General features: G+C 42.3%; 1 protein-coding gene across 2 annotated transcripts in view; it reads left to right on the forward strand.

Moving 5' to 3' along the window:
• The window catches only part of CPPED1 (calcineurin like phosphoesterase domain containing 1), a 121268-nt gene that overhangs the window by 18107 nt on the left and 78401 nt on the right, over positions 1-24760 (forward strand). For both annotated transcript variants that reach the window (XM_037151208.2, XM_037151210.2), the window contains one exon: positions 3470-3688. In XM_037151208.2, the coding sequence (XP_037007103.1) occupies positions 3470-3688 (219 nt within the window). The remainder of the gene's footprint in view (positions 1-3469; positions 3689-24760) is intronic.

The following is a 24760-nucleotide window of genomic DNA, read 5'->3' on the forward strand; positions in this document are numbered from 1 at the left end:
GTTGAATGCCGGCCAGCCTGTGAATGGAAGGGTTGCTTGTTTGATTCCTGGTTTGGGGCGCATGCTTAGATTGTGGGCCAGGTCTCCAGCTGGAGGCATGTGAGAGGCGACCAGTCAGTGTTTCTCTCCAGCATCGATGTTTCTCTCTCCCTCCCTCCCCCTCTTTCGAAAAATAAATAAATAAAATATTAGAAACACACATACATGCAAATCAGAATCTCAGTTGTTTCATGACTCCTTCCTGACCCTTTATTTTCAAGGCCTGACCGTGTGTGTCTATTGCTGTGTAATAGACAACCCTGAAAGTTGGCCGCTTGAAACAACTCGTATGTATTATCTCACAGTTCCTGTCAGGAGCCTGGGTGCAGCGGACCTAGGATCTCCCACACAGTTCAGTCAAGGTGTCGGCTGGCACTGCGGTTTCACCCGAAAGCTCAGCTAGGGAGGTTCTTTTCCCAAGTTCACTCACGTGGTTGTTGGCTTGGTACGTGGAGAGCCCTGCTCCTCCCAGGCTGTCGGCCGGTCCTCCCTCAGTTCCTTGCCACGCTGGCCTCTCCATAGGGCTGTCCACATCATAACAGCCTTCCCCCCACAGAGCTAGGGCTGTAGGAGAGAGAGTGAGAGAGAGCAAGGTAGAAATCACACTCTGTTTAGCCTAATCTCTCTTTTTTAACCACTTCATTGATCTATGATTGACATGTAAAAAAATGCATATTTGATGTGTAAATTTGTTGAGTTTGGAGATAAGTATATAAGTATTATTCCTATTATTATTATTATTATTGTTATGTGTGTGTGTAGTAAGAACGCTCAACATAGCTCTATCTTCTTAGCAAGATTTGAGTGCACAATACAGTATTATTAACTTTGGCCACTGTGCTGTGTAGTAGATCTCTAACACCTCTGTATCTTGCATGACTAAACTTTGTACCCTTCGACCATCATCCCCCCATTTTCCCTTGCCCTAAGTCTCTGGCCACCATCACTCTACTCTCTTCTCTGTAAGTTTGGCTATTTTAGAATCTACGTATAAATGATATCAGACATGCCCTGTTCTGTGTGGCTCAGTTGGCTGGGCGTTGTCCCACAAAGCCAAAAGTTCACAGGCTCAATTTCTGGTCAGGGCACATGCCTGGGTTTGGGTTCAGTCCGAAGTTAGGATGCCTGTGAAAGGCTCTTTCTCTCTCACATCCGTAATTCTCTCCCTCTCTTTGTTTCTCCCTTTCCCTCTCTAAAAAATCAAAAAAGCATGTCCTCGGGTGAGGATGAAAAAATGAGGTCAGACAGTATTTGTCTTTCTGTGACTGGCTTATTTCACTTAGCATAATATCCTCGAGGTCCAGCCATATTGTTCCATATGGCAGGATTTTCTTCTTTTTTTAAGGCTGCATAATTACTGTATGTATATACCATATTTTCTTTATTCATTCATCCACCAAGGGACATTTAGGTTATTTCCGTATCACGGTCTAGCCTGCTCCCAGAAGGGATGGACATTCTGTCCCTGCTTTTTGTTTGTTAGACGAGAGTCACTAGGGCCAGCTCACACTCACGGGGAGGGATTGCACGAGGATGTTGAGTGTCATGACACAGGGACCTTTGGGGCATCATGGGGCCTCTCTGCCGCATGTAGTAAGGTCTCAGCAAATGAATTGAACCCATTATTGTGCAGGGTCACTTGCTGTTGTTAGCAGTAAGATGCATACACCAGGGTTTCATGCAGTCCTTGTTCAGAGTGAGTTCAGGTTGACTGTGATTTGACTGAGCAGCTAACACTGAGCTGTAGGTGAAGAACTGGTGGGTTAACATGCATATACAGTTTCTTCTGTGAAGTAGGTATGGGTTGTTTTGTTTACATGCTTGTCTTTTTAAGTTCTGAAAAAGGGAATTAAGAAGGAAGGGAAGCCTAAAATCAGAGGTCAGCTTTAAGATGATAGTAAGCCAGGTACAGTTGGTGGGAGGCTGGCTGTGGGATTTTAAAAGGTTATGTACACCTGGCTCTTGCTTTAGAGCTCAGTTTAAATGACACCACCTATATCCAATTTAAATTACAATAGTCATTGCTTCTGTTTGCATCCTTGCACAGCCCTGAGCACCGTCTGGCTCAGTTCTCTGCTTATGTCCTTATCCATCTCCCCTGTGAAAACCAAGCCCAGGAGAGCAGGGACCTCACCAGCCTTGGTCCACCCTGTGAGGTCAGCACCTCGAATGGGGCCTGGGAAACTGCAGGCTCTAGGCAGGCATGTCACTTAGTGAGTAAACGAATGAAAAGGACAGACACACGAGATTATTCCAAGGAGCTTTTGGAAATTATAATATTTTTATGACTTCCAAAGGAAATGCCACTTACTCAACTAACGTGTAAAGTACATTAATTTATTTTTTAAAAGGCAGCAGTTTCAAGGCTGTGGAGTAGTCTTGTGCCTGTCACTGATCAGTGCTGGGCCATCAGGCAAGTCAGGTCACTTCTCAGGGCTTTGGTTTCCTTGGAGGATAAATACCAGGGCTGATCCCATTTGGACAGAGGCAGCTCTGTGTTTTCAACGTTGGTCTGCCACGTGAGGTTTGGTTGGTTGAAGAAACAACTCTGTGGCAAAGAAAGAAAGAGAAAAGAGAAGTTTGAAATCTACAGGGCTTCCATGCCCATTGATGGCTATTCCAGCTTTGCAGGAGCAGGCCCTGGCTGTGGTTCTTTTGGCAGATAAGGCTAGAGACCTGTGGCCGGCGAAACTTTGGGCCAGCAGAACCAGTAGGAAGGGCAAGCCTGGTAGTTTTGGTGCATGTGACTAGCTTCCTTTCCAAAAACCCCCTCTTTCCTTCTTTCCCCTTCCTTCCCACCTCCCCAAACCTCACACCTAGCTTATGCCCACTTCATGCTGCCTTTGAATGTTAGCATCGATTTTTTTTCACATTGACTAACTCATTTCAAGATTTCGTTTCTGGCACAGCATTTCCCACTAGATAGCCAGAGCTTCTGAGTCTAAGTTTTGTAATTAAAATTCTGTCACATCCCCTGAAACAGTGCAAATTGTACCATTAAGCCTGGCATAAAAGATTTGAGAGCACTTCACCTAGTAATTTAAATATAATACTTCTGGCAGCTTTCAATTTGGGGTATTTTTAATTCTAATTAAAAAACTATCATTGAACATTAATGTCCTTTATATAGTGTGCTGTTGTGCCTGCGAGCCCCATTTGGCCAGCTAGCTTTGAAACAAGCAGCTTGGTTGCGTGGCTGTTGAGGCCCACGTGGTTTATCCTGGCCTTTGGGAAACACCAGGTCCCAGGCGTAATTAGTATAACTCAAAATCCTCTAGATTATGACAGGAAAATGGTATGTTTGAACAGCAGCTTATTAAAATGACCTACTTAATTTAAGAAAAATATTGTATCCATTTGCATGGTATCCCGGATGCTTTCCCTGAAAGATTTCATAATATTCTCTCTGCTATTTTTTTTTTTTTCAAAGAGAAGGAAAGGGAATGGACAGGCCCATTCTACTTCATCCAGGGTGCAGACCCACAGTTCGGACTGATGAAAGCCTGGTCCACTGGGGACTGTGACAACGGTGGAGATGAGTGGGAGCAAGAGATTCGCCTAACTGAGCAAGCCATTCAGGCCATCAACAAGATGAACCCCAAACCCAGATTCTTTGTGGTGTGTGGGGACCTTATCCATGCCATGCCAGGTAAGATCTGGGTTGTCACTGTGACCTTTTCTCCTTTACCCAGTCATGACTGTATTTGGGCAGAAAAAAATGATTTCTCTTGAAAGATGTCTTTATTTGTTAATGGCTCATTTCTTCTCTTCATGACTGTTGCAGTATCATTGAGCATTAGAAAATGCACACTCATTTTATGTTTAGAATTTGGTGAGATTAATCACAGTAATTAGGCAGAGCCACAGTTCTGATGACCTGAGCTTAATATGAAAAGTGGAAAAGATTCCCCCCATCACCTTTCTTATTTCCAGGGGACAAACTTGAACTGCTTCCAGATAACTATATCCATAAATGTAATTTTCTCCTCTCATTTCCTGTCTTCTAATACTTTCATTTCTCCCGTATTCATTAGTGCTTTTTTTAGTTTTCAAGTGACAGAAGCCTAACTTAAACTGGATTAATTCTTTTTAAAGGTAATGTGTTATCCAATAGGACTGTAAATATCAGGGATAGAGTTGGGTTTCAGGTATGGCTGAATCCAGGGACTCAGAAGTTGTTTTGGGACTTGGACTCTCTATTGCTTAGCCCTCCTTTCCTCTGGGTTGACTTCATTCTCGTGTAGGCTCTCTCTAGATAGTGGTTCCTGAGGCTTTAGGTTTACATCCTTCTTATAGAAACAACAGAAAGAAAGTGCCGAATTCTTGGTGGTACAGTCAAAGTCCCACTCATCCAGCTCACATGGCCCCCTGAAGCCAGAGTGTGGGTCAGCTTTATTGGAGCGATGTGGTCTGAAAAACAGCCTGGTTCCCCGAAAGGAGATGCTGGGGATGTGAACATAATAGATGTTTTCTAGAACTCGCTTCCTTTTTTTCCCTCCCCTACTCTGATAGCCTTCTCTTTTAAGAAAGAATAAAGCCCAGTGAGCAAGTATAAGCAAGTGGAAACTGCCTTCACCCCTTAGAGAGGCGGAGCAGGCACCATGGCCACTTTTACTGGATCCTGGTCTTTGCTTAGTGGAAGAGCAATGGCCCAAGGACCATTGCATAAAACACTGCAGTGACTGTAGTTGTTTGTTTTCATCTGGTGTCATCTTGTAAACCAAGCCTCTTGAGTCCTGTGATGACGTCCAATGCCTTTAGAAGCCAAGGCTCTTTGCAGTAAGCCAAGGTGTATTAATTCCTCAAGGCTCACTTTTCTGACAGCCTGCCTATCCAAAACAATCCCAGCACAAAGAGGTAAGAATGGAAAAAGGGCTCCTAGAATTGCTCTCTCCAGAGTCCAGGCAGTGTAATTAGCAAGGAGAACCCTCAGACCTATCCTCATTCTGTTTACTAGTATTTTACATACACTCCTGAATGTACACATCCCACATCATCAACTCCCACCGAAGTGTAGGTAGAACCAAGCAGTGTAATCTCTGGAGAAGCAGCCTGTCCTGCTTTGGGGCCTCTACAAAGGTGGCAGGACAGAGAAGAGGGAAAATAAAATAATGGAGAAAGACCTGAACTAGGGCTCAGTTGGCCAGGATGCCAGCTCCACATTTGCTCCTGATGTGCTAGATAAACTTGGACACACTCCTTACCTTCTTCAGGCCTCATTTTCTGAGTCAAAAGTCCATGGATGGCAGCAGGAATTTAAAAACTGAACAGTCTAGGGCAGTATAGTCCAGTGTCAGGTGACTGTGCTATTCTGTTCAGGTGCTGAACATCTTAGCAGCTTGGTACAGAAACACATGCACAGGAAAGTGCCAAGTTTTATTTTGTAGAGTTTCTCATGAACTTGCCCACCCTTGGTGACTCTTGGCTGAGGTTTCTTGGGTGTTGAGGTTGTACAGTGCTAAAGTAACTACAGAGTGCCTAGTTTCTAAAGGAGTCAGAAATCATAGCACGACTAGAAGTCTGGGTTTACATGGTAAATCAAGATAAGGCATTAATTGACCAGACAGATTAATTCTATTTTCAAATGATCTGATTTGCAGTTAGCTGTTTTTTTTTATGAATCATTTGGCTCAATAAGCACTGTAGCACCGGCTGGAGCTCTCATTCTGGATCATACAGTGACCAAATTTCTGTTTTTATTGCACACTTGAAAATTAGATTATGAATTTAACATTTTTCTGTCTGGTGGTTCCTTTCTTTGAAAATCTAGTATTATGGGATTCATTACAATTATATAACATGTTCTTGTAGATGTTTATTCTGACTTGTTCTGTATTATGTTAATTCATTCGGTCAGAATGTCACCAGAAAGGGACCAGGACGAAGGTAGGTCGGCCCCAGCATGGTGTAAAATGTGCAGTTTCTCGATTTTGTGCAGTAGAGGTTTCAACAAGTCCAGGTGATTTTGAGATTACATTTATTAAAGCTGGGAACAGTGAAAAGAAGAAAGGATTTAAGATAGAAAAGGCAAGATCATAGTAACAAGAGTGAGCCTAGGAGGAGCTGCCTTGGCCCTTCAGAAAGAAAGTCACAGAGGCAGAAGTGAGCCCACTGGGCTGTGTGGACTCAGAAACAAATTACAGAGGCAGAAGGAGAGCCCTTGCATACAGGTTCAGGGGCTCAGCCTGGGACCAACTGCAGCTGCTTACTGCTTCCCTGGTTGCAAGTCTCATGGGAACCCTTTTCACTTAGGAGAAAGAAAGCAAAGATACATGCCCAAGGAAAGAAGTGAGGGGAAGGTGTTGGTGTGCTCCAAAGAGAGTGTACACTGGGTCCTTTGTCCTAAGGGTTTTTATCTATTTTCTAAAGGTGGGAATTTTAGGGGTCATTCTCAGGGGAGTTTCTCAATAGAATATTCATCAGCTTTCCAGGTGTGTACTTTAATATGCCAACTCATCAAAATGAGCTTTATAGGGTCAGAATCATTCTCTGGTCAGCTTCACCTTCAAAGAATGTCACCAAAGAGGGATCAGGACTCAGGTGGGTCTGCCTCCTAGGTGTCCTTGGTTAGGGAAGATGAGACTTTACGATTTATTGTCTTGTTGCAAATTGCTTAGCCATTTAACTCTGTCTTAGTTCCCCCATCCCACTTGCCAAGGAATTTTCCTAGCTTCTTATTATCATGCCTCAATATATTTCAAAATAAGGTTTAAAATCATAAGTTTCCATGAGATTACATTGCTTCTTAAATAAAATATACTGGATATAAGTAAATTAAAAGATAAAGTTTTTATAATCAGCCCTACCAATTGGTCAGAAGCCCTTGTAAATGTGAACTGGTAAACTTTTGAATATGTATTTTATATTCAGTGTGACTGAAGCAGAATTTACATCTGTTGTGAAGATTTGGGCTGTCTGGTGAGGTTGTAACTGAGCCCATGAAGGACTGACTGTTTTGCATGTTGTGGTCTGAGATTAAATTTAAAACTAGTTCACAGTTTTTTAATATGCAATTAGTGACTTTCCCCTCATTTAGTTCTTATCCAGGGGCAGACACTAGAAAATTAATTATTTGCTTTGACTGCTTAGCACATTTGCTTTGACTACTTAACATTTAATATATTAAATGAATATATTAGGCAAATAAAATCAGAAAGTGTACTTTTAATTCTACCTTAAATATCATTTTGGGCCAAGCAGTTTTAAGTTCAAACTGGAGGAAAAGAACTTTATGGGTAATTCTTTTTCTAATGAAATTCATAATAATGCTTTTCCATTGTAAATATCTATCATAATATTTGTTTATCCACAGATATTTATTGTGTGCAAACTAAGTGCCAGTAACAGTGTTAGATGCTGTGGATGTCATAGTTATGAATAAGTTACCCAGGTCCTTCCGTGGAGCTTAGAGGCTAGTAAGGGAAATGCAGAAGCAGAGACCGTAAGAGGACCTATTGGAGCTGAAGAATGCAGGACAAAATTCATTTGGTTTTGAAACCCATTTCATTCTGCAGACATCTTTTTTATTATCTTGGTATTATTTCCATAATGCTTCTCTGTGGGAGAAGCCACATTATAAATAGCAAATGAAGATTTTTACAAATATTGAGACCATTGATTTTCAGTCCTAAGCTCAGGGTTACTTTCTTTGGTCCTCCTGACATTGAGGTACAGACGCATCGATACTGTCCCCAGGAGCCTTGTTAGATCTCAGCAGTTATGAGAGAAGCCAACCAATGGGAATGTGATGATACAGTTAGAGTACAGGAGATTCCTTTCTGCCTTTAGCATAGTTTGTTATTAACACACGTCCAGCCCTGTTTATTAAAAGTTGATATATCCAAACAAAGCAGATAATGCAGAAGGAATTCTTCTTTTCTTCACTTCATTTTTTTAAATTTATTTTTTATTGATTATGCTGTTACAGTTGTTCTATTCCCCCCTTCATTTCCCTCCACCCTACCCCCCGTCCCCACCATTACCCCCCCTTTAGTTTATGACCATGTGTCTCAAGTTCTTTAGATTCTATATTTCCCATGCTATTCTTGCCCCCCCATCTATTTTCTACCTACTGTCTATGCTACTTATTTTCTGTACCTTCTCCCCCCTTCTCCTCCTTCCACTCCCCTGTTGCTAAAACATGAACAGTGAAAGGACAGCAAACTCACAGTTATTAACAACCACACCTAAAACAAAAGCAAACTAAAAGGACAACTAGATCAGGAGTGGAAACATAGAAAGGAATTCTTCTCTTGATACAAAGGCTCCTTGAAGAATTCTTTGTGTATGTAAAGTGAGGCTGGTCTGCTTTAGCATTATTTTTGTAGGTGGTGTGTTAGTTTCCTGTGGCTGCTGTAACCGATTACTACAAACCTCGTGGCTTGAAACAACCCAGAGTTATCCTCTTAAAATTCTGGAGGTCAGAAGTCTAAAATGGGTCTTAAGAGAAGCCTTCCTTCTAAAGGTTTCTGCTTCTAGAGATTGCTCATGTTTCTTGGAAGTAGGCCGTTTACCTCACCTTCAGAGCCAGAAACAGCATCTTCTCTCGTCTTTGACCTTTGATTCTTTCATATTCTATTATTCCTACCCTCCTGCTTCACGTTCACAAAAACCCCTGTGATTAATTACATTGGCCCATTCAGATAACCCAGGATAATCTCTCCATCTCAAGTACCTTAATTTATCACATCAGCAAATTCCCCTTTTGCCATGTAAGGTAATGTATTCACAGATTCTGGGGACTGGGATGTGGACATCTTTGGGGGTCATTATTGAGCCTGCCACAGATGTCATAGGATGGGATTCAGGGTCTGTTATCCTCCAGGAACTGTGTTGTTAGCTCACCTACTCTTTATGGTCATGAAAAAGAGTTGTCCTTGTTATTTCCACTTTTGTTGATGGTGGGAACTGGCTCAGAGCAATTAAGTACTTATCCCAGGGTCATTCAGCTTATAAGTGATGGAGTCAGGATCTAACTCAAGTCCATGTACTTCCAAACTTCATGCACTCATCACCGCAACCTTCCAACAAGAAGGGTGGTCCCCACAGCACAGTTAGGAGCTTGTGTGAAGTATGGAATCTCTGTCCCACCTATACCCATTGAGACACAGTGAGCATTGTAACAAGATCCCCAGGTCAATCTTTTCGACAATCAAGTTTGAGAAGCACTTGCTAGACTAAAGTGCATAGGACCTTGCATGTTTTTTGCTTTTCAGTGTGTGGTAGGCAGATAGACATGAGCAGAGCAAGGACCATGGGCCAGATATAGAAGGTCACCAGAATGGAAAGCCCCTGGGTGCCTAGCAACAGGCAAAACTGGGGAAATAAGGACCTTGCCCTCAGGGTAACCTTTCCTCCCCTAGCATATTGCTGGTCATGTGGTTTAGATTCCATGACCTTTCATATTGTTGGTCATGCTGTTTGGCGTCTCCCCTGCCATGTTGCTAGTCACGTGGGTTAGACTCCCTTAGAGGAAAATGAACAGGGGGCCAGAGAATAGCCCTTAAGTGTTAGGGTCCAGGATGATGAGGTTCTAACCTGCATCAGGTACATCTAGGTCTCAGTTGTGTTTCAGTTTCAGGCCCAGAAAAGCAGCAAAACCAGGCAAGTGATTCTATGGCTGAGATTAGGACCAGCTGCATTGACATAAAGGACCCCTTGTCTGGGCACTGACCAATCAGTGGAGACCTCAACCCTGAAAGGACACACCTGGAAAGCTGATGAACATCCTACTGCAGTCCTCCCCTGGGACCTGCAGATAAATACCCTCAAGATGAGAACCCCGCACAGCACCCTGTAGAGCATGCCCGCACCTTTCCCCGCCTCTTCTCCCTAGGCATGCTTTCTCCTAAGCTCCAAGGGCCCTTCTTTGGCCTCTGTAACTGTTTCCTGTTTCTTCTGTGGCTCACTTCTTCTACCGCAGTGACTTTCTAAGTAAACTTTCTCTTACAGTTGGAGTCTTGGCTCCGAATTCTTTCATAGCTAGAATGTAAGTACCAAGGTTGCTGAACTGAGGTCTAGTCGAGCCCACCAGTCTAACACCTGGTGCTATTTTGTTGCCAACGAATGTATTATGTACAATTTTTTAAATTTTTATTTATTTTTAGAGAGAGGGGAAGGGAGGAAGAAAGAGAGGGAGAGAAACATCAATGTGTGGTTGCCTCTCAAGTGCTCCCTACTGGGGAACCTGGCCCGCAACCCAGGCATGTGCCCTGATTGGGAATCGAACCAGCGACCTTTTGGTTTGCAGGCTAGCGCTCAATCTACTGAGCCACACCAGACAGGGCTATGTGCAGTTTTTATGTGTACGTAAGTGGTTTGTGAAAAGTCTTTTCAACTGTTAAAGATAATGCTGTTTAGCAAGAAAACTACCGTTACTTTAGTCTTCGCATGCTCAGCTTTTCAAAGTTTGTAGGTTTTGTTTTGCTTTGTAAACAACAGTCTGACTAACAAACTCAGGGTGACCTCTTCCATTCAGGGCTTCCAAAACAGAATTTGACCAAAATATTCAGTAAGACAACCACATATGTTTGCTTTAAAAGGGCCTCTGTGCTCAATGGTCAGGAGACCCAGACCTGATTCTTTGATTTGGATCCTGTACACTTGCACAATCTCTCATCTGACATTCCAAAAGCCGGAAAGCTCTGAAAACTAAGAGGCTTTTCTTAATTTTGAAGCTAATTCAGTTGGCAGCAAAATCAACCTGAACTGACATGAGACTATATATAATCTCTATCCTATTTAGTGAGAATATTCATATGTTCATATATTTTGCTAAAAAATACTACTCAAGACCAGCTTGAGGTGTTATTTAATATTTGCCATATGCACAGTAGTGGTATTTTAAAGTTTGAAAAACTCCAAATTTCAGGTGACATCTGGCCCAGAGAGGGTCTTAGATAAGAAGATATAAATCTTCAATATTGGTAAATTTGGATTTATTGATGAAGAAACCTTTCGCCACTGGAAGCAGAGGCATCACCGAGTCGACGTTGTTGCCCAGGTTACCTTCCATTCACCCACTGCAGAGCAACCACATTTTAGGTCCAAAGTTAAAATGTATCCAAGGAGGGTTGCGTTTCAGTGTTTGGGACCATTTCTGCTGGGACCAAAGTGGCTGAATGTGAAAATGGAATTGAGTTCAGAAACAGTGCTGAAAAATTGAAAAGAGAGGGTACGTGCATAGAGGTGATTGTCACAGATAAGTGCAGAAGAATCCACGTAGGTGGAAAGTCTTCGCTCCTAGGTAGGGAAGGATTGGGCTTCTGCAGATATGGCAGCAAAAGCTGGAGAGCAAAGGAAGCAACAGAGTAGTGGTTAGGCACAGAAGATGCTCCAGGACTGTAAAGTAGAATTACTGCCAAGCAGGATGGTGGTTTTCTGAAAAGACTCGAGTTCTGTTTCATCTAGTTTGGTAGGCCTTCACCTTAAATTAGATGTGAATGGCTGAGCCAAGGTCCAGATAAGAGTAGCCATGGCCAAATGACCATCAAGACTGTTTCCTCACTTGGAGATTTCTTATTCTGTGACGAATGGATAGGATTGGGAAATAAAGCCATCGAGGGAAGATGGAATGTTTTGGTGCCCTGGGCTTCAGGCAAAGAATAAGCCATTTATCCTTTGCTTGTTCACATAGTCTAGGAAGGTTGGTATTCATTTTCCCCCAGCTAGGCAAGCACAAATGCATGACCATATTTCTGGTATAAGACAAAGATAAGCAAAGCCTTAGTAGAGTCATGATTTTGAAAACTAAAGCCAGGATTAAAGCTCTGGCCAAAAAAAAGGCCTTATCTCATTCTTCCAACCCTCTACAAGTTCACTTTCCCCCAAGCTTAATTCTGAATTCTAACGAGCAGTGGATGTGTGTGTCTGTATCAGTGTGTATTTTCATTTAGTACCCAACACTGGTGGGCGTATGAAAGGTGTTCAGTGAATGCTGGTCAAATAAGTCGTTATGTGTTTCCCATGATCCTTAGCAAGGAGCTAGCACATGGTAGGCACTCAGTACAAATTTCTGGATTAAATGAATAATTAATTCATTTCTTTAACAAATCTTTCCTGAGTACTTACTTTGTGCCAGGCACTGTTCTAGATGTTTGTGCTACATCAGTGAATAAAACAGACAAAAATCTGTGCTTGACCTAGAAATAAGAAATATGGACACATGAAAACAATGAAGTTCTTTTCATTCTAATCTTTGGTGGATTTAAACTTAGGTAGATACAGGTCTGTTAATTATTTTATTAGATTTTTAAATTGTATAAGTAATATGGGAATATATTCTTTTTGTAAAGATTTAAATCTGTATCTAGAATAAACTGTCCCCACTCCCCTGTCCCCAAGTCCTTCCCTTAGGCTCACCATAGTTAAAATAGTTAAAAGCAACCTGTCTTATGTCACTGCTATCATTCTCTACACATTATTCTGTGATTTACTTTATGCCCTCCATCGGTCTGGAAAAATCCTGTTATGTTGATACACAGAGACTATGTCAGGCTTTTGGTAACAGCATTGCATTCCATGGATTGAAATCTCATAGCTGGTTATAGCTGGTTGTCCTCTCTCCTAGCCAGATCCAGGCGTGATCACCTCTCTGCGTGGACTCATCGAAGGCATGCGCTATCGGCCATTCTTCTGTGCACTCTGGTCAGGTTTTCTTTTGACTTGAAGTCACACGGACTGGCTAGGTCTGGCTCTCCAGTACTTGCATGGACTGAACACTAGCCAGTTTGCTAGGTAGTTCCCTGGAGGGCATCCCTCAGGACTCACTGGCACTGTGTTTCCATATTATCTCTTTGCTGCAACCAGTGTCTCAGTCCCTGCCATACAAGTGACAAGTGGGTGCACTGCCTACCACACTCTAGGTACTCAGAAAGTTTTCATTGATCAGAAACGCTTTTGTCCCTATTACAGTAGGATTTGTTGTTGCTGTTCTTAAAAGAAGCTTAATTGACTCATGTTCATTTCCTCAGCTGTATGATTAGTCTTGAGTTTTTATTTTTAAGTGTTTATTCTAGGCACTAAGAAATGCCAAGATTAAAGACAATTCGCTGTTCGGTTTAATATACAGGAACATAAACGGGGAGTTATGTGAGTGCCAGAAATGATGACTGCCTGGGTTGTAATACCACCCGGCTCCGGAATGGGTGTGGGCTGTCTACCTCTTCCTGCAGGTTGTGCAAAAAACTGCTGAGCGATGTCACCAGGAGCAATCAGCCAGCCCTGTGGCTCCCTGGCTGCTTCACATCTGTTAAAAGCACTGTTAAAGCTGCCAGGCAATCAGCAACACTACCTCCCTTCTGCCGAGGCTGATTGAAAGTGGTTTGAGCTAATTTACCTAATATTTCTAATTAGGGAGCTTGGAGTGTTACTTGAAAGTTGTTTCTGATTAGGTGTGATCAGAAGCAGTGCTGTTGACAGCAGCGGTCATCCTCCCACCCAGCCAGCACTTGTCACGTGGCGTCATGGCCGAGGGGCTGCGCTCACTGCTGGGGGTGTCCACTCTGTTTCCTGGCCGGGGCATCTTAACCTGCTTTGTGCCTCAGACCCCGCTGGCAGATTGGTGGCTCCTCTGGACTACCTCTCAGCAGGTTTTTGAATGCTTAAAATAAAATGCATGGGATTTCAAAGGAAACCAATTATATCGAAATATGGTTATCAGAATATTTAAAAAATTATTCCATACAGTGATACGCATGCTTCTTTGTTGATCTATTATATAACACAGTCTAACAGTGGGGCTTATAACTGCGATAATTTCAAAGTACTGAGCTTAAACAATATTGCGAGGTATTTACAACCACCATTAAGGGACAGGAAAAATTCTTGTACTTTCTGTTGGTGATGAAGTCATTGGAATATTATTATCTCATAGGATTTTTCTGCCCAACTTCATAGTAGAAGGAAATGCTAAATATCAGCTAGAGGTTAGTGAAAATGAAGTTTTTTTTCCACCCAGGTTCGCAGATTCCCATGACCCCCAGCTAGGATTCCTTCTCCATACCCACATATGGACACACCCTGATTTGACTAGTTGGAGCTGTCTCTTCATAGTCAATATGTGGATATTATAATTGATCAAAGCATAAACTCAATGCCAGAAACTCTGCCTTTAATTAAAGGCTAAAGGCTTCTTAATTGTAGCTAGGAAAACATGGCTGTTTGATTATTCAATGAAAATAAATGTGACTAGGGCTGAATAACAGAAGCATGTTAACAATTGTTTTTTGACTAAGGAGAAAAAGCCTTCCATATTCTATCTCTTTGGTTTCCAGTTTTTGGATCAAAAACTGAATATTGGGAGGTCCTTTTATTATTTTTTGATGTTGTTCCATGAAGCATCTGAGAAGGCTTCAAGTGAGGAGAAACGCACAATGGAAAAGTATAAGAATCAACCAATCAGGACCAAAGAAAATATAAGTTCATATAGAAAGTCAGGACCAGAGGGAGGGAGGCAGAAGCAAATAGGGCCATTGGGGGAGACTTGTCAAAATAATAAAATCTTACCCATTTCTAACAGAGACACAGATTTTCATAGAAAGTCTCAGATGTAAAAGAAAATTTTTATGAGGATTTCCTTCTGGCGTACTAAGTAGTATAATATCCAGTGGGAGAATTTTAGAGGCAGGTTTCTTAACCTGTGTTCCAAGTTCGTGAATAGCTTCGTCTGACCAGTGAGACCCATAAAATTGCGAAGAATCCAGTGTATTTGCATAGATGCTTTGGGAGTGGAGTGGGGAGAAGGTCTATAGCTTACATCAGATACTGGATGGCTCTGACTCAAAAGGATAAGGAGCCAAGGAACAAAAATAATGTATGATCTCAGTGCTCTTGTTTTTGACTCCCATCTAAGGACGCTTTCCCTTGGAGCAGACCGTGACTGTAGAGGCCATTGGCAGACAGCCTGGGACAGTCTGCTTAGAGATGTTGGACCAGCCCTCTGAGCACCACGGCTCTGGAGCCCCCTTCCACCCTCCACCCTCCCTTGGGCCTTTTCTGGGGATGGTGGGTGGATTCTGTGGAGGCTTGCAGGGTCCTCTGGGAAACTGCTGCGGTGTAGACAAAACTAGCGTCTTTTAAGCTTCTTCTTAGCTGATTAGAATATTTACATCTTTCCTTGTTTTTCCTTCAAACACTCATTTTCTAGAAATGGAACATTTCACCTCTTTGATGGGCCTATTTTCTGCAACTAATGAAATGCTAAAAAGGAGATGATCCCAAAGGAGTTTAATTATCAAGTAATTGGTCAAGTGATCAGAATGTGAAATGAAAAAACAATGAGAGGGGGAGCTGGAGCACATTTAAATACCCAGGATTTAGGAACTTGCTATCACATTTGGGATTCTATATTGTTCCCTCCAGTTCCTAAATAGTTTATTGGAAAACCATGGTAGTTTCTTTTCAATATATATTATTTGGGTTGTATAAAAAGACTTCCACCAAGATGGAGGTATAGGTGGAAACATTGTGCCTTCTTGCACAACCAAGTTTAAAAACAACAAAGTTTTAGCAACAAAAACACAGCCAAACCACACAAAATTGAACTATATGGAAGTCTGACAACAACAAACCGTTCACCCAGACCAATGAGAGGGGCAGAGCCAGCAGAGGAGTAGGGTTAGGCAGGAAAGATCCACCGGACTGACCCAGGCGTGCAACCCAGGTGCGCAGGCAGCCGTGGGCAGATCCCAGGTGTGGAGTAGCAACGGGTGGACCCACTGAGGGTGCAAGGCAGCAGGCTGATCGAGGTCACACATTCACATGCAGATAAACCAGGCGAAGGAGCGAGCAGTGAGACAGACCTCGCAGGCCCCAGCGGCGGGAAGCAGCAGAGGGGACCGCCATTGTCCCTCTCTGACACCGCCCCCACATACAGCATCACAACCCAGCAACGTTGGTGGTCCCGCCCTGGTGAACACTTAAGGCTCCCCTCCTCATACGTAACAGGCACGAACAGACCAAAACATGGCTCAAGAAGAACTCAAAGCCCCAGAGCCAATAAATCTAAGTGAACAAGAAATTGCCAACCTATCAGAGGCACAGTTCAAAACACTGGTGATCAGGATGCTCACAGAACTGGTTGATTTTAGTCACAAATTAGAGGAACAAATGAAGGCTAAACTAATTGAAATGAAGGGAAAGGCACGGGAAACCAATAGTGATGGAAAGGAAACTGGGACTCAAATCAAGGGAGTGGACCAGAAGGAAGAAAAAATGACCAAACAGAAAAATATGAATTAAAAAAAAAAACAATTCAAAAAAATGAGGAGAGGGTAAGGAACCTCTAGGACATCTTTAAACGCTCCAACATCTGAATTATAGGGGTACCAGAAGGGAAAGAGGAACAGCCATGAGTGGAAAACTATCTGAACAAATAATAAAGGACAACTTCCGCAATCTGGCAAAGGCAATAGACTTCCAGGAAATCCAGGAAGCTCAGAGAGTCCCAAAGAAGGTGGATCCAAGGAGGAACACACTAAGGCACATCATCATTATATTAGCCAAGATTCAAATGAAGGAGAGAATCCTAGAAGCAGCAAGAGCTAAGGGGACAGTCACCTACAAAGGAGTTCCCATCAGACTGTCAGCGGATTTCTGAAAAGAGATCTTACAGGCAAGAAGAGGCTGGAAAGAAATATTCCAAGTCATGAAATCCAAAGACCTACAACCAAGATTGCTCTATCCAGCAAAGCTTTCATTTAGAATGGAAGGGCAGACGAAGTGCTTCTCAGATAAGATCAAATTCAAGGAGTTCATCATCACCAAGGCCTTATTATATGAAATGTTAAAGGGACTTCTCTAAGAAAAAGAAGTTAAAGAAACATGAACAGTGAAAGGACAACAAACTCACAGTTATTAAGAACCACACCTAAAACAAAAGCAAACTAAGAGGACAGCTAAATCAGGAGTGAACCATAGAAATGAAGATCACATGGAGGGTTAGCAACAGAAGAGTGGGAGGAGAAGGGGGGAGAAGGTACAGAAAATAAGTAGCATAGATGAGGTAGAAAATAGACAGCGGGGAGGGCAAGAATAGTAGGGGAAATATAGAATCTAAAGAACTTGAGACAGGCGGTCATAAACTAAGGGGGGAATGGTGAGGGAGGGGGTGTGCAGGGTGGAGGGGAATGAAGGGGGGGAAATAGAACTAATGGCATAATCAATAAAATATATATTAAAAAAACAAACAAAAAAACCTTATTATTCCTTTCTTTTTAAATACATTATTTGAGTGAAATACTGCTGTCATAATCCATAAATATTCTTGTGAAGAAGTTTCATATTGGTATATAAGGTAGCATCTTTAGAAATTTCACTTGGATAATATACCTTCCTTAATCTTTTTTTCCAAGACACATTAAAGTATATTTTCTATCATACTAAAGACCCCTGTTATGTCAAAGAGTTTATTTCATTAATTGGATCCTGGCTAAGTTTGCGCATAGTATAGATTCAACACTGAGTTGCTATACATGTCTGGGAGCAGCCAAGCTAATAAGCTGTTGCTGTTAGATACAAGGTAAATGAATCTTGTCTAATAACGTGTGTAATTTAAAAACTAGTAGAACCTGATTAAGCTTGATTGTCAGCCACGTGGTGCCCGATCACTACGTGAACAGTGTTCTTACAAAGTCTCAGGCCAGTGAATTTACATACCTCTATGTAAATTCAGTTCATTAGGGAAAGATAATGGAAAAGATCTGATATGGAAATGACCGTGGTTCCGTGACTTCTCTGGGACTAGATGAAAGTAAATGTTTCGGGGGAGTGGAGGGGATGGTTGAAAACAAGTGTTTTTAATTAAAATGATAAATCATTTTCTTAAGTTCGCTCAAGGCCGCTTGTGGCACTGTGTGCTAGTGCCCTCCTGTGCCACCAGTCTCTGCTCGTGCCCTGGACTGTTGGCAGTTGAAGTCAGGTAATTTGACCTTAATCCATTTATTCATTGTTTGTCTGATGGATAACGGCAAGTAATTGTGAGGGTTCTGCTTATGTGCCTGGCACTGCGTAGCAAGAAACAAGCCCAGTGCCTGCCTTCAGGGAGCTTAGAGGCTGGTCAGAGAGAGAGAGGAGGGAAGCAAAAAGCCAGGCCGATGAAGTAAATGGTGGCCCCAGTGAGTGACACCAGTGTGGTGAGGGACACTGTGAGGACACGCCATGTGCAGCCCTGCCCTCGTCTGGTGGGTTAGAGAAGGCCTCTTGGAAATGGAAACTTCCTGCCACCACTGACCTACTTCTCAGAGAAAACCAGTTACTAGTTTTTTCTAAAAGATGACAGAAAATCGTCGTGCTTATGTACACTTGCACATACAGTGCTTTGTGAAAAGCACAGATGGGAGCGAGGAAGACATAAGATATTTTCCTGTTGTTTGTGCTGCCTTTCCACGGCAGCTCACACAGGTGCTGTCACGCTTTTCAGTGGACAGTGTACCGGCCAGTGTTGGGACCGTTCCCAACCGGTGGACGTTTCTGTCGTGTCCTGTGTTCTGACGTGACAAGTGCTGCATGGCCCAGGCTGCACCTGCACTTCTCTGCACATGTGGAGCTGATACGAACATGGCTGAAAGTCAGACGGCTTAAATTCAAATCCCGAATCCCTGTTTCCTAGCTTTTCACCTTGGAAAGTTATTGCATCTTTTCGTAGTTGAGTTTTCTTACATGTAAAATGCAGATAGTAATGGTACCTACTTCGTAGGTTCCTCATAAAACTTAAAAATATGCTTAGAACACTGTGTGGCATTTAATACCATCCAATAACTACAATCATTTTTACTAGTTGTTCTTTAATAAGAGCTTTTTGAGATCTAATTCTTATACAGGGCTGGGCAAAAGTAGGTTTACAACAGTTGCAAGTACACACAACAACGTTTATTCTTGTATTATTTATCAATTATTGTATTATTCTCCATACCAACAAGTGTAAACCTAATTTTGCTCCACCGTGTATAACTCATCCAGTTAAAGTATACAATTCAGCCCTGGCTGACTTGGCTCAGTGAATTAAGCACCAGCCTGTAAACCAAAGGGTTGCCAGTTCCATCCCTGGTCAGGGCACACGCCTGCGTTGCGGGCCATGTCCTCAGTTGGGGCACATGCAAGAGGTGACTGATGTATGTTTCTCTCACACATCATGTTTCTCTCCCTCTCTTTTTCCCTCCATTCCCCTCTCTAAAAATAAAAAAATAAAATCTTTTTTAAAAGGAAAAGAGTTGTACAATCAGCACCATCAATTTTAGAACATTTTTATCACCCCAAAAAGAAGCCTTATACCCATGAGCAGGCACTCCCCATTTCTCCCAACCCCGCTCCTCATCCCCAGCCCCGTGCACCCACTCATCTACTTTTTGTCTTTATGAATTATCTTTTCGTATGTTTCACATAAGTGGAATTGTACAATATGTGGTCTTTTGAACTGCTTCTTTCACTGAGCATCATGTTTTCGAGGTTCATTCATATTCATTGTGTATCAGTGCTTTGTGTTTTCTTATATCTGAATAATATTCCATTTTATTTTTTGTTGTTATTCTGTGAGATAAAGTGTTAGAAATAGATTGAATCAGTGGTGATTTTAAGGAAAGTGGAAATTAGACTTTAATCTTAACATACTGTACAACTAGTGTATTTTAATATTTTATTCCATTGCTAAACAATATCCCCAGAGGCCCATACATCAGATTTACTGTCCTCTTTGTATTACCCTCCTTAGTTCCTCCAAAAGTAAAAATAAACGTGAGGGCGTTTTGAATGTATTAGGTTGGCCAAAAGTTCATTTAATGTTTTCTGTACAATGGCCCTGGTAGTGCTTAGTTGTCTTTAAGTTCGTTTGAAACAATTTTGTTAGATTGTATTGTGTCAGCTGTCATATCAATGTGCATTAAAAAAAACTGTATCAAGATTGGTGATTTTTGTAGCCATTTTAATATCGAAGATGGAAGAAGATATATAATATTTTGTCAGTTCAAGAAAGGTAAAAACACAACTGAAATGCAAAAAAAAAAAAAAAAAGATTTGTGCAGTGTATGGAGAAGGTACTCTGACTGATTAGACCTGTCAAAAGTGCTTTGCAAAGTTTCTTGGTACTACTGACATTCTGGCTAAATAATTCTCTGCTGTGGGGCTGTGTCATGCATTGGAAGATGGTTAGCAGCTTCCCTGGCCTCTACTCACTAGAAGCCAGTAGTGGGAGATAGCCGACATGCTCAGAGTATCCAAATCCATAAAGTTATTGGTGAAAATGAAAAATGTGTCTTTTATTTTACATAAAAACAATTGGGTTGGACTTTTTGGCCAACGGAACAGAAATTCAAGACCCAGGGCATGAAGCAGAGGGAAGGGCTCCAGAGCTGCTCATCTCCCTGCCTTCAGGCAAACCCCAGTTTGCCGTCACAAATCGCTGAGTGACTTTTTTGGGGGGATGGGGGTTAAGACTCTAATTTTCACAGTTTTAATTAAAGATATTTTGTCTGAAAATGAAACCCAAACTTTTGGCAAATAAACAGCAAATTTACTAAGTTAAGTTGAGTTGCTGGTATCCTTAGCCTTCTTTTATTAATAGTAGTCAGTCTGAAATACAGTCTTCTCTGATTCCTTCCTCATCATTAGATAAACTTAAGTGGCCACTAGAAATTGGGCAGAGCTTGTTACTATAAAAAATAGTACTCATGGTTCTGTAGAATCACCAAGGCAGCTGTACTATGATGAAATGACAGTGTTTTTATCCCCTTTTCTGGATGAGCAGACTGTCAGGTCTGACAACTTGCCCAGCACCACCCACTGGCGATGGGATGCTGTGGCTGAGCCTGGCTCAGTAACTCAGAACAAGGACTCCTTTTACTGCAGGCTCCTCAGAGGGTACAGCCCTGCTTGGGTGAATCCTTTTATCTGCTGCCCTCCATTGGGCCAAGGCTGCATAAAATCTAGGAAAAGAGGGTGCTGAAGGGGGAGGACAAGGTTCCCCGCTGGAATTTGATGATAGCCGTAGGTGTGCTTTTGGATCTAAACCTATAAAATACAAAATGATCTGTCTCGGCATCTATGTAAGGGTGAAGCCATATGTTTGTAAGTGGAGACAGGTGCTGTTAGCTGCAATCTAGGCCATCCTGCCAGCCCTGAGCCACATCAGCATTATCAGGTTAAGTTAATAGGATGATAATGGCATGGGAATTGCTTCTCTTTGTTTAATAGAAGAGGGCAGCAGTACTCAAAGATGTTACATTATAAAATTTCACTTATCAGTAAATTAAAAATCGTCCTCAGAGCCCCACACTTGGCACAGGCTATGGGAGATTCACAGCACTTCTGAACAGAAGACAGCTTTGTTTTTCTCAGTGAGCCGGCCTGCTGACAGCCCACTCCAGGGCCATTGTAAGCATGAAAAATAGACTGTATCATTATAGTAGCTTCTAGAACCACTAAGGATGAATGTGACTGTCTTGTGCAAAATCTTGGCATCACCATCTTAAACTGTTTGTTCATTCTGAGACATGTAAAATTTAACATTCAATTATTTAGAAAAGACAAAACAGGATACTTGCAGTGAACATTTTTCCTTCTTGACCTCCCAGTATCTTTGAACTCTGCTTCACCTCCCATATGTGTCTTGGCAGGAGGCAGAAAGTACCTGTGGTGGTTGAAGCTAGATACCCCAATGTTCTTTCCAGCTTCCCTTGCAGCTAGGACTCAGGCATGTGACTATGTAGACCCACCTTAAACAGATTTTGACTCTTTGGCTGTTGACGCAGAGGAGGCAAGATTTGACTTGGTGAGGGAACTGAGAACTACATCCACTTCCCAGAGGCTGCAGTGGGCAGAGTCCCAGCATTATTGGCATCCAACATCTCCATCAGCAGTGTCAGTGGAAAGGCAGAAGGTGGGGGTGGTTTGAGCTTGGCCAGTGTTTTTCCCTGGAAGCATTTTTGCATGTGATTTGAGGGGCTGCTTCTGCCCTCTTAGCCTCAAAACCTGTTTTTTCAGCTTTCTTTAAGACTCACAGCTACCTGGTATCCTTAAATAAATTGCTTCTTAAAGTAGCCAGAGTCAGTTGTTTGCAGCAAAGAACCTGACTGATAGGAGCTTCCATAATCACTTCTTCAAGTTGCTTCCAAAATGACTACTCCAGGGCCAGATTTCACTCTGTGCTTCTCCCTAGGTACATCTGCCTAGTTGTTCCACTCCTTCGTTTTATTATGTGAACACCAAATTCACTCTTTCTTGGAGCTTCCTTTTGGTTTGATGGTTCATTATTGTTCCCTCAATCATAAGACTGTGAACTTTCTGGAATTATTCTTGAGCTAATTTTCCTCCCCCTCCCCCCTTGCCCAGTTCTGTCCACCTTTCCTGTAGCCTTGACTCCCCTCTGCCTTATTAGCCCTAGACTCTCATGCCAGGAATTTTACAGCTGCTTCCTGTTTGAACTTTCTACCTACAGGGTGGCCCCTTGTCACATTGTCCCTTCCATTGTCCACCTGGTCCGTCTTCACCATGTTAGGTGCCCTGTTTATCATCCCTGTGGTGGTGTTATTACAAAGTGGCCATAGTGCTATAGCCCTCCCTGTGTTTCCAGCCTACAGTATAACTTTGCAGCTCTTCCCACTGGGAGATAGAGTGTGTCCTCATGTGTCTTCCACTTTGCGGTTACAGAGGGGCAGTATGAGGCGGTAATTAAGAGCACAGACCATAGCATCTATCTTTTTTTAGGGGTTCAAGCCCCAGCCCCATCCTGTCATGGCCATGTAACTTTCAACCATTCTATATAAGGAGGCTAATAATGGCACCTACTTCAGAGGCTTATAGTGGGAGGAGGCAAGGTAATGAACATTAAAAGGCTGGCACAAAATAAGCATTGAATCAATGGTGGCTGAACCACCTCCATCTGTGTTGTTGCTGTTGTCATTGTCATCATTGTCATCATCATCACTACATTTTCCTTTGTGGTTCAGCACCATTTCCTATATCCATGAAAACTTCCCCAGAAGAACCAGTTTTTAGTGATGCCTTCTGCTTGTAAACTCGGCCGTCCATCTGCTTCATTCATATGGGGCTGAGCTCAGACTCTCATTTGTGCATTTGTCTTATGCACAGTCTAGTTAAAGAGTCTGGGTTTGGGGGTCAGAACATGTGACTAATTAACCTTGTGACTTTGTTCTAGTTGCATAACTTCTCTGAGCTCAAGGAGCTACAGAACATGGAAAATAATAGCTTTATCAATAGATAGTGGAAAGATCAACTGAAATACGGACTGGAAAACATTTTGCATGATATCTGGGACCTCATAAGCATTCAGTAATTGTAATAATTTTTAGTGGTGTTGCTTCTTAGATTCCCTCCCAGCTTCTGAACCTCTTTAAGACATGCTCTCTGCTATTTACCCATTAGTATCCCAGAACCTACACAGTATGTGACCCAACAGTAGGTGCTCAAAGCATAGGTGCTCATATAAGCTCTTCAGAGAAAGGCATACCTGAGTTTAAAACTGTCATTTAGGAGCTGTTTGACCCTGGGCAAGGCCCTCAACCTCACTGAGTACCTGCTTTCTAATCTGGAGCTGGGGGCGGGAGAGTAAAAATCTCTGCTCCTGGGGATGTTTGATGAGTTAAAAAGGACCATAAATTACAGGGCCTTTGACAGACCTTGATGGTGGCCATAACAGAGTAACGGCCTGGCTTGTTTTTGTCTATCGTGTCTGATACCATGCTGGACCACGTAGTAGTACTATGTCTCTTTTCCTGTGGGAAGCAGATATGTGAGAAACAGAGAAGGGATTTTTTTCCTTCCTTTGACTTTCCAGCTTTTATTCAAAATATTCCAAAAGCTTTCATAGAAAATCAGGAACAGCCACAAGCCCTATGAAGAGAAGTGGATGTTTGATGACATGATTTGTCTAAATGACTGGTTCCTCTTCTGCCTTTCATTGCCATGTATTTTGCTCTGTTTCACAGCAGCCTTAGCTATCTTCCAAATTTATTTGGAAATATGGTCTTTTCAGCCAAATACTCTGACACACCATCCTCTTCTGTAGCTAATTACACAGGGTTTGAATTGCATCATCCGACAGCATGCTAGGACTTGTAATCTTTGAAAAGGTTGCCATTAGGGCTTCTTCGGTGGATCACCCTGAAGGAACGGAGTCTGCCGTAGATCAGAGTGTTGTTCACTCGTGACCCTGCCGCCCAGACCTCCATGGGGAGTGTCTGCGCTCACGGGCAGAGGCTCTGCCTGTAAAATACCAGTTGCCCAAAGGGAGACCAGTGGAGGCATTCAATCATGCAGGGTTTTCTCTTTTTTTAAGGTTTTCATTTTTGAATTCAAATCATATTTTATTGAGGTATAATTGACATAACATTGTATCAGTTTCCGCTGTACAGTAATGATTCAGTACTCCTACTACTGTGGAATGGTCAGCACAGTAAACGTAGTTAACATCTGTTACCACATAGTTACAGATTTTCTTCTTGGGATGAGAACTTTTAAGGTCTTTCATTCAGTGAAAGGTCAATATGCAGCACAGTGTTATTAACTGTAGTCAACCTGCTGCATATTACATCCCCCAGGACTCATTTTTTATTTATTTTCAAGTGTACTGAAGTCCTTCTGTACAGTTTAGATCGGCAAACCCTGTGGGCTGTGCTGTGTGGAGCTCTTGGCATCAGCGGTGACATTTGTGGTTGTATTTTGGAGCTCTGCATCAATCAGAATTAAGGTGGCCGGCCAGCCTTGTTTGCTG

This window comes from Artibeus jamaicensis, unplaced genomic scaffold (genome assembly GCF_021234435.1).
Source record: "Artibeus jamaicensis isolate MK-2021 breed Jamaican fruit bat unplaced genomic scaffold, CSHL_Jam_final contig_729, whole genome shotgun sequence".
NCBI classification, from domain to species: domain Eukaryota; kingdom Metazoa; phylum Chordata; class Mammalia; order Chiroptera; family Phyllostomidae; genus Artibeus; species Artibeus jamaicensis.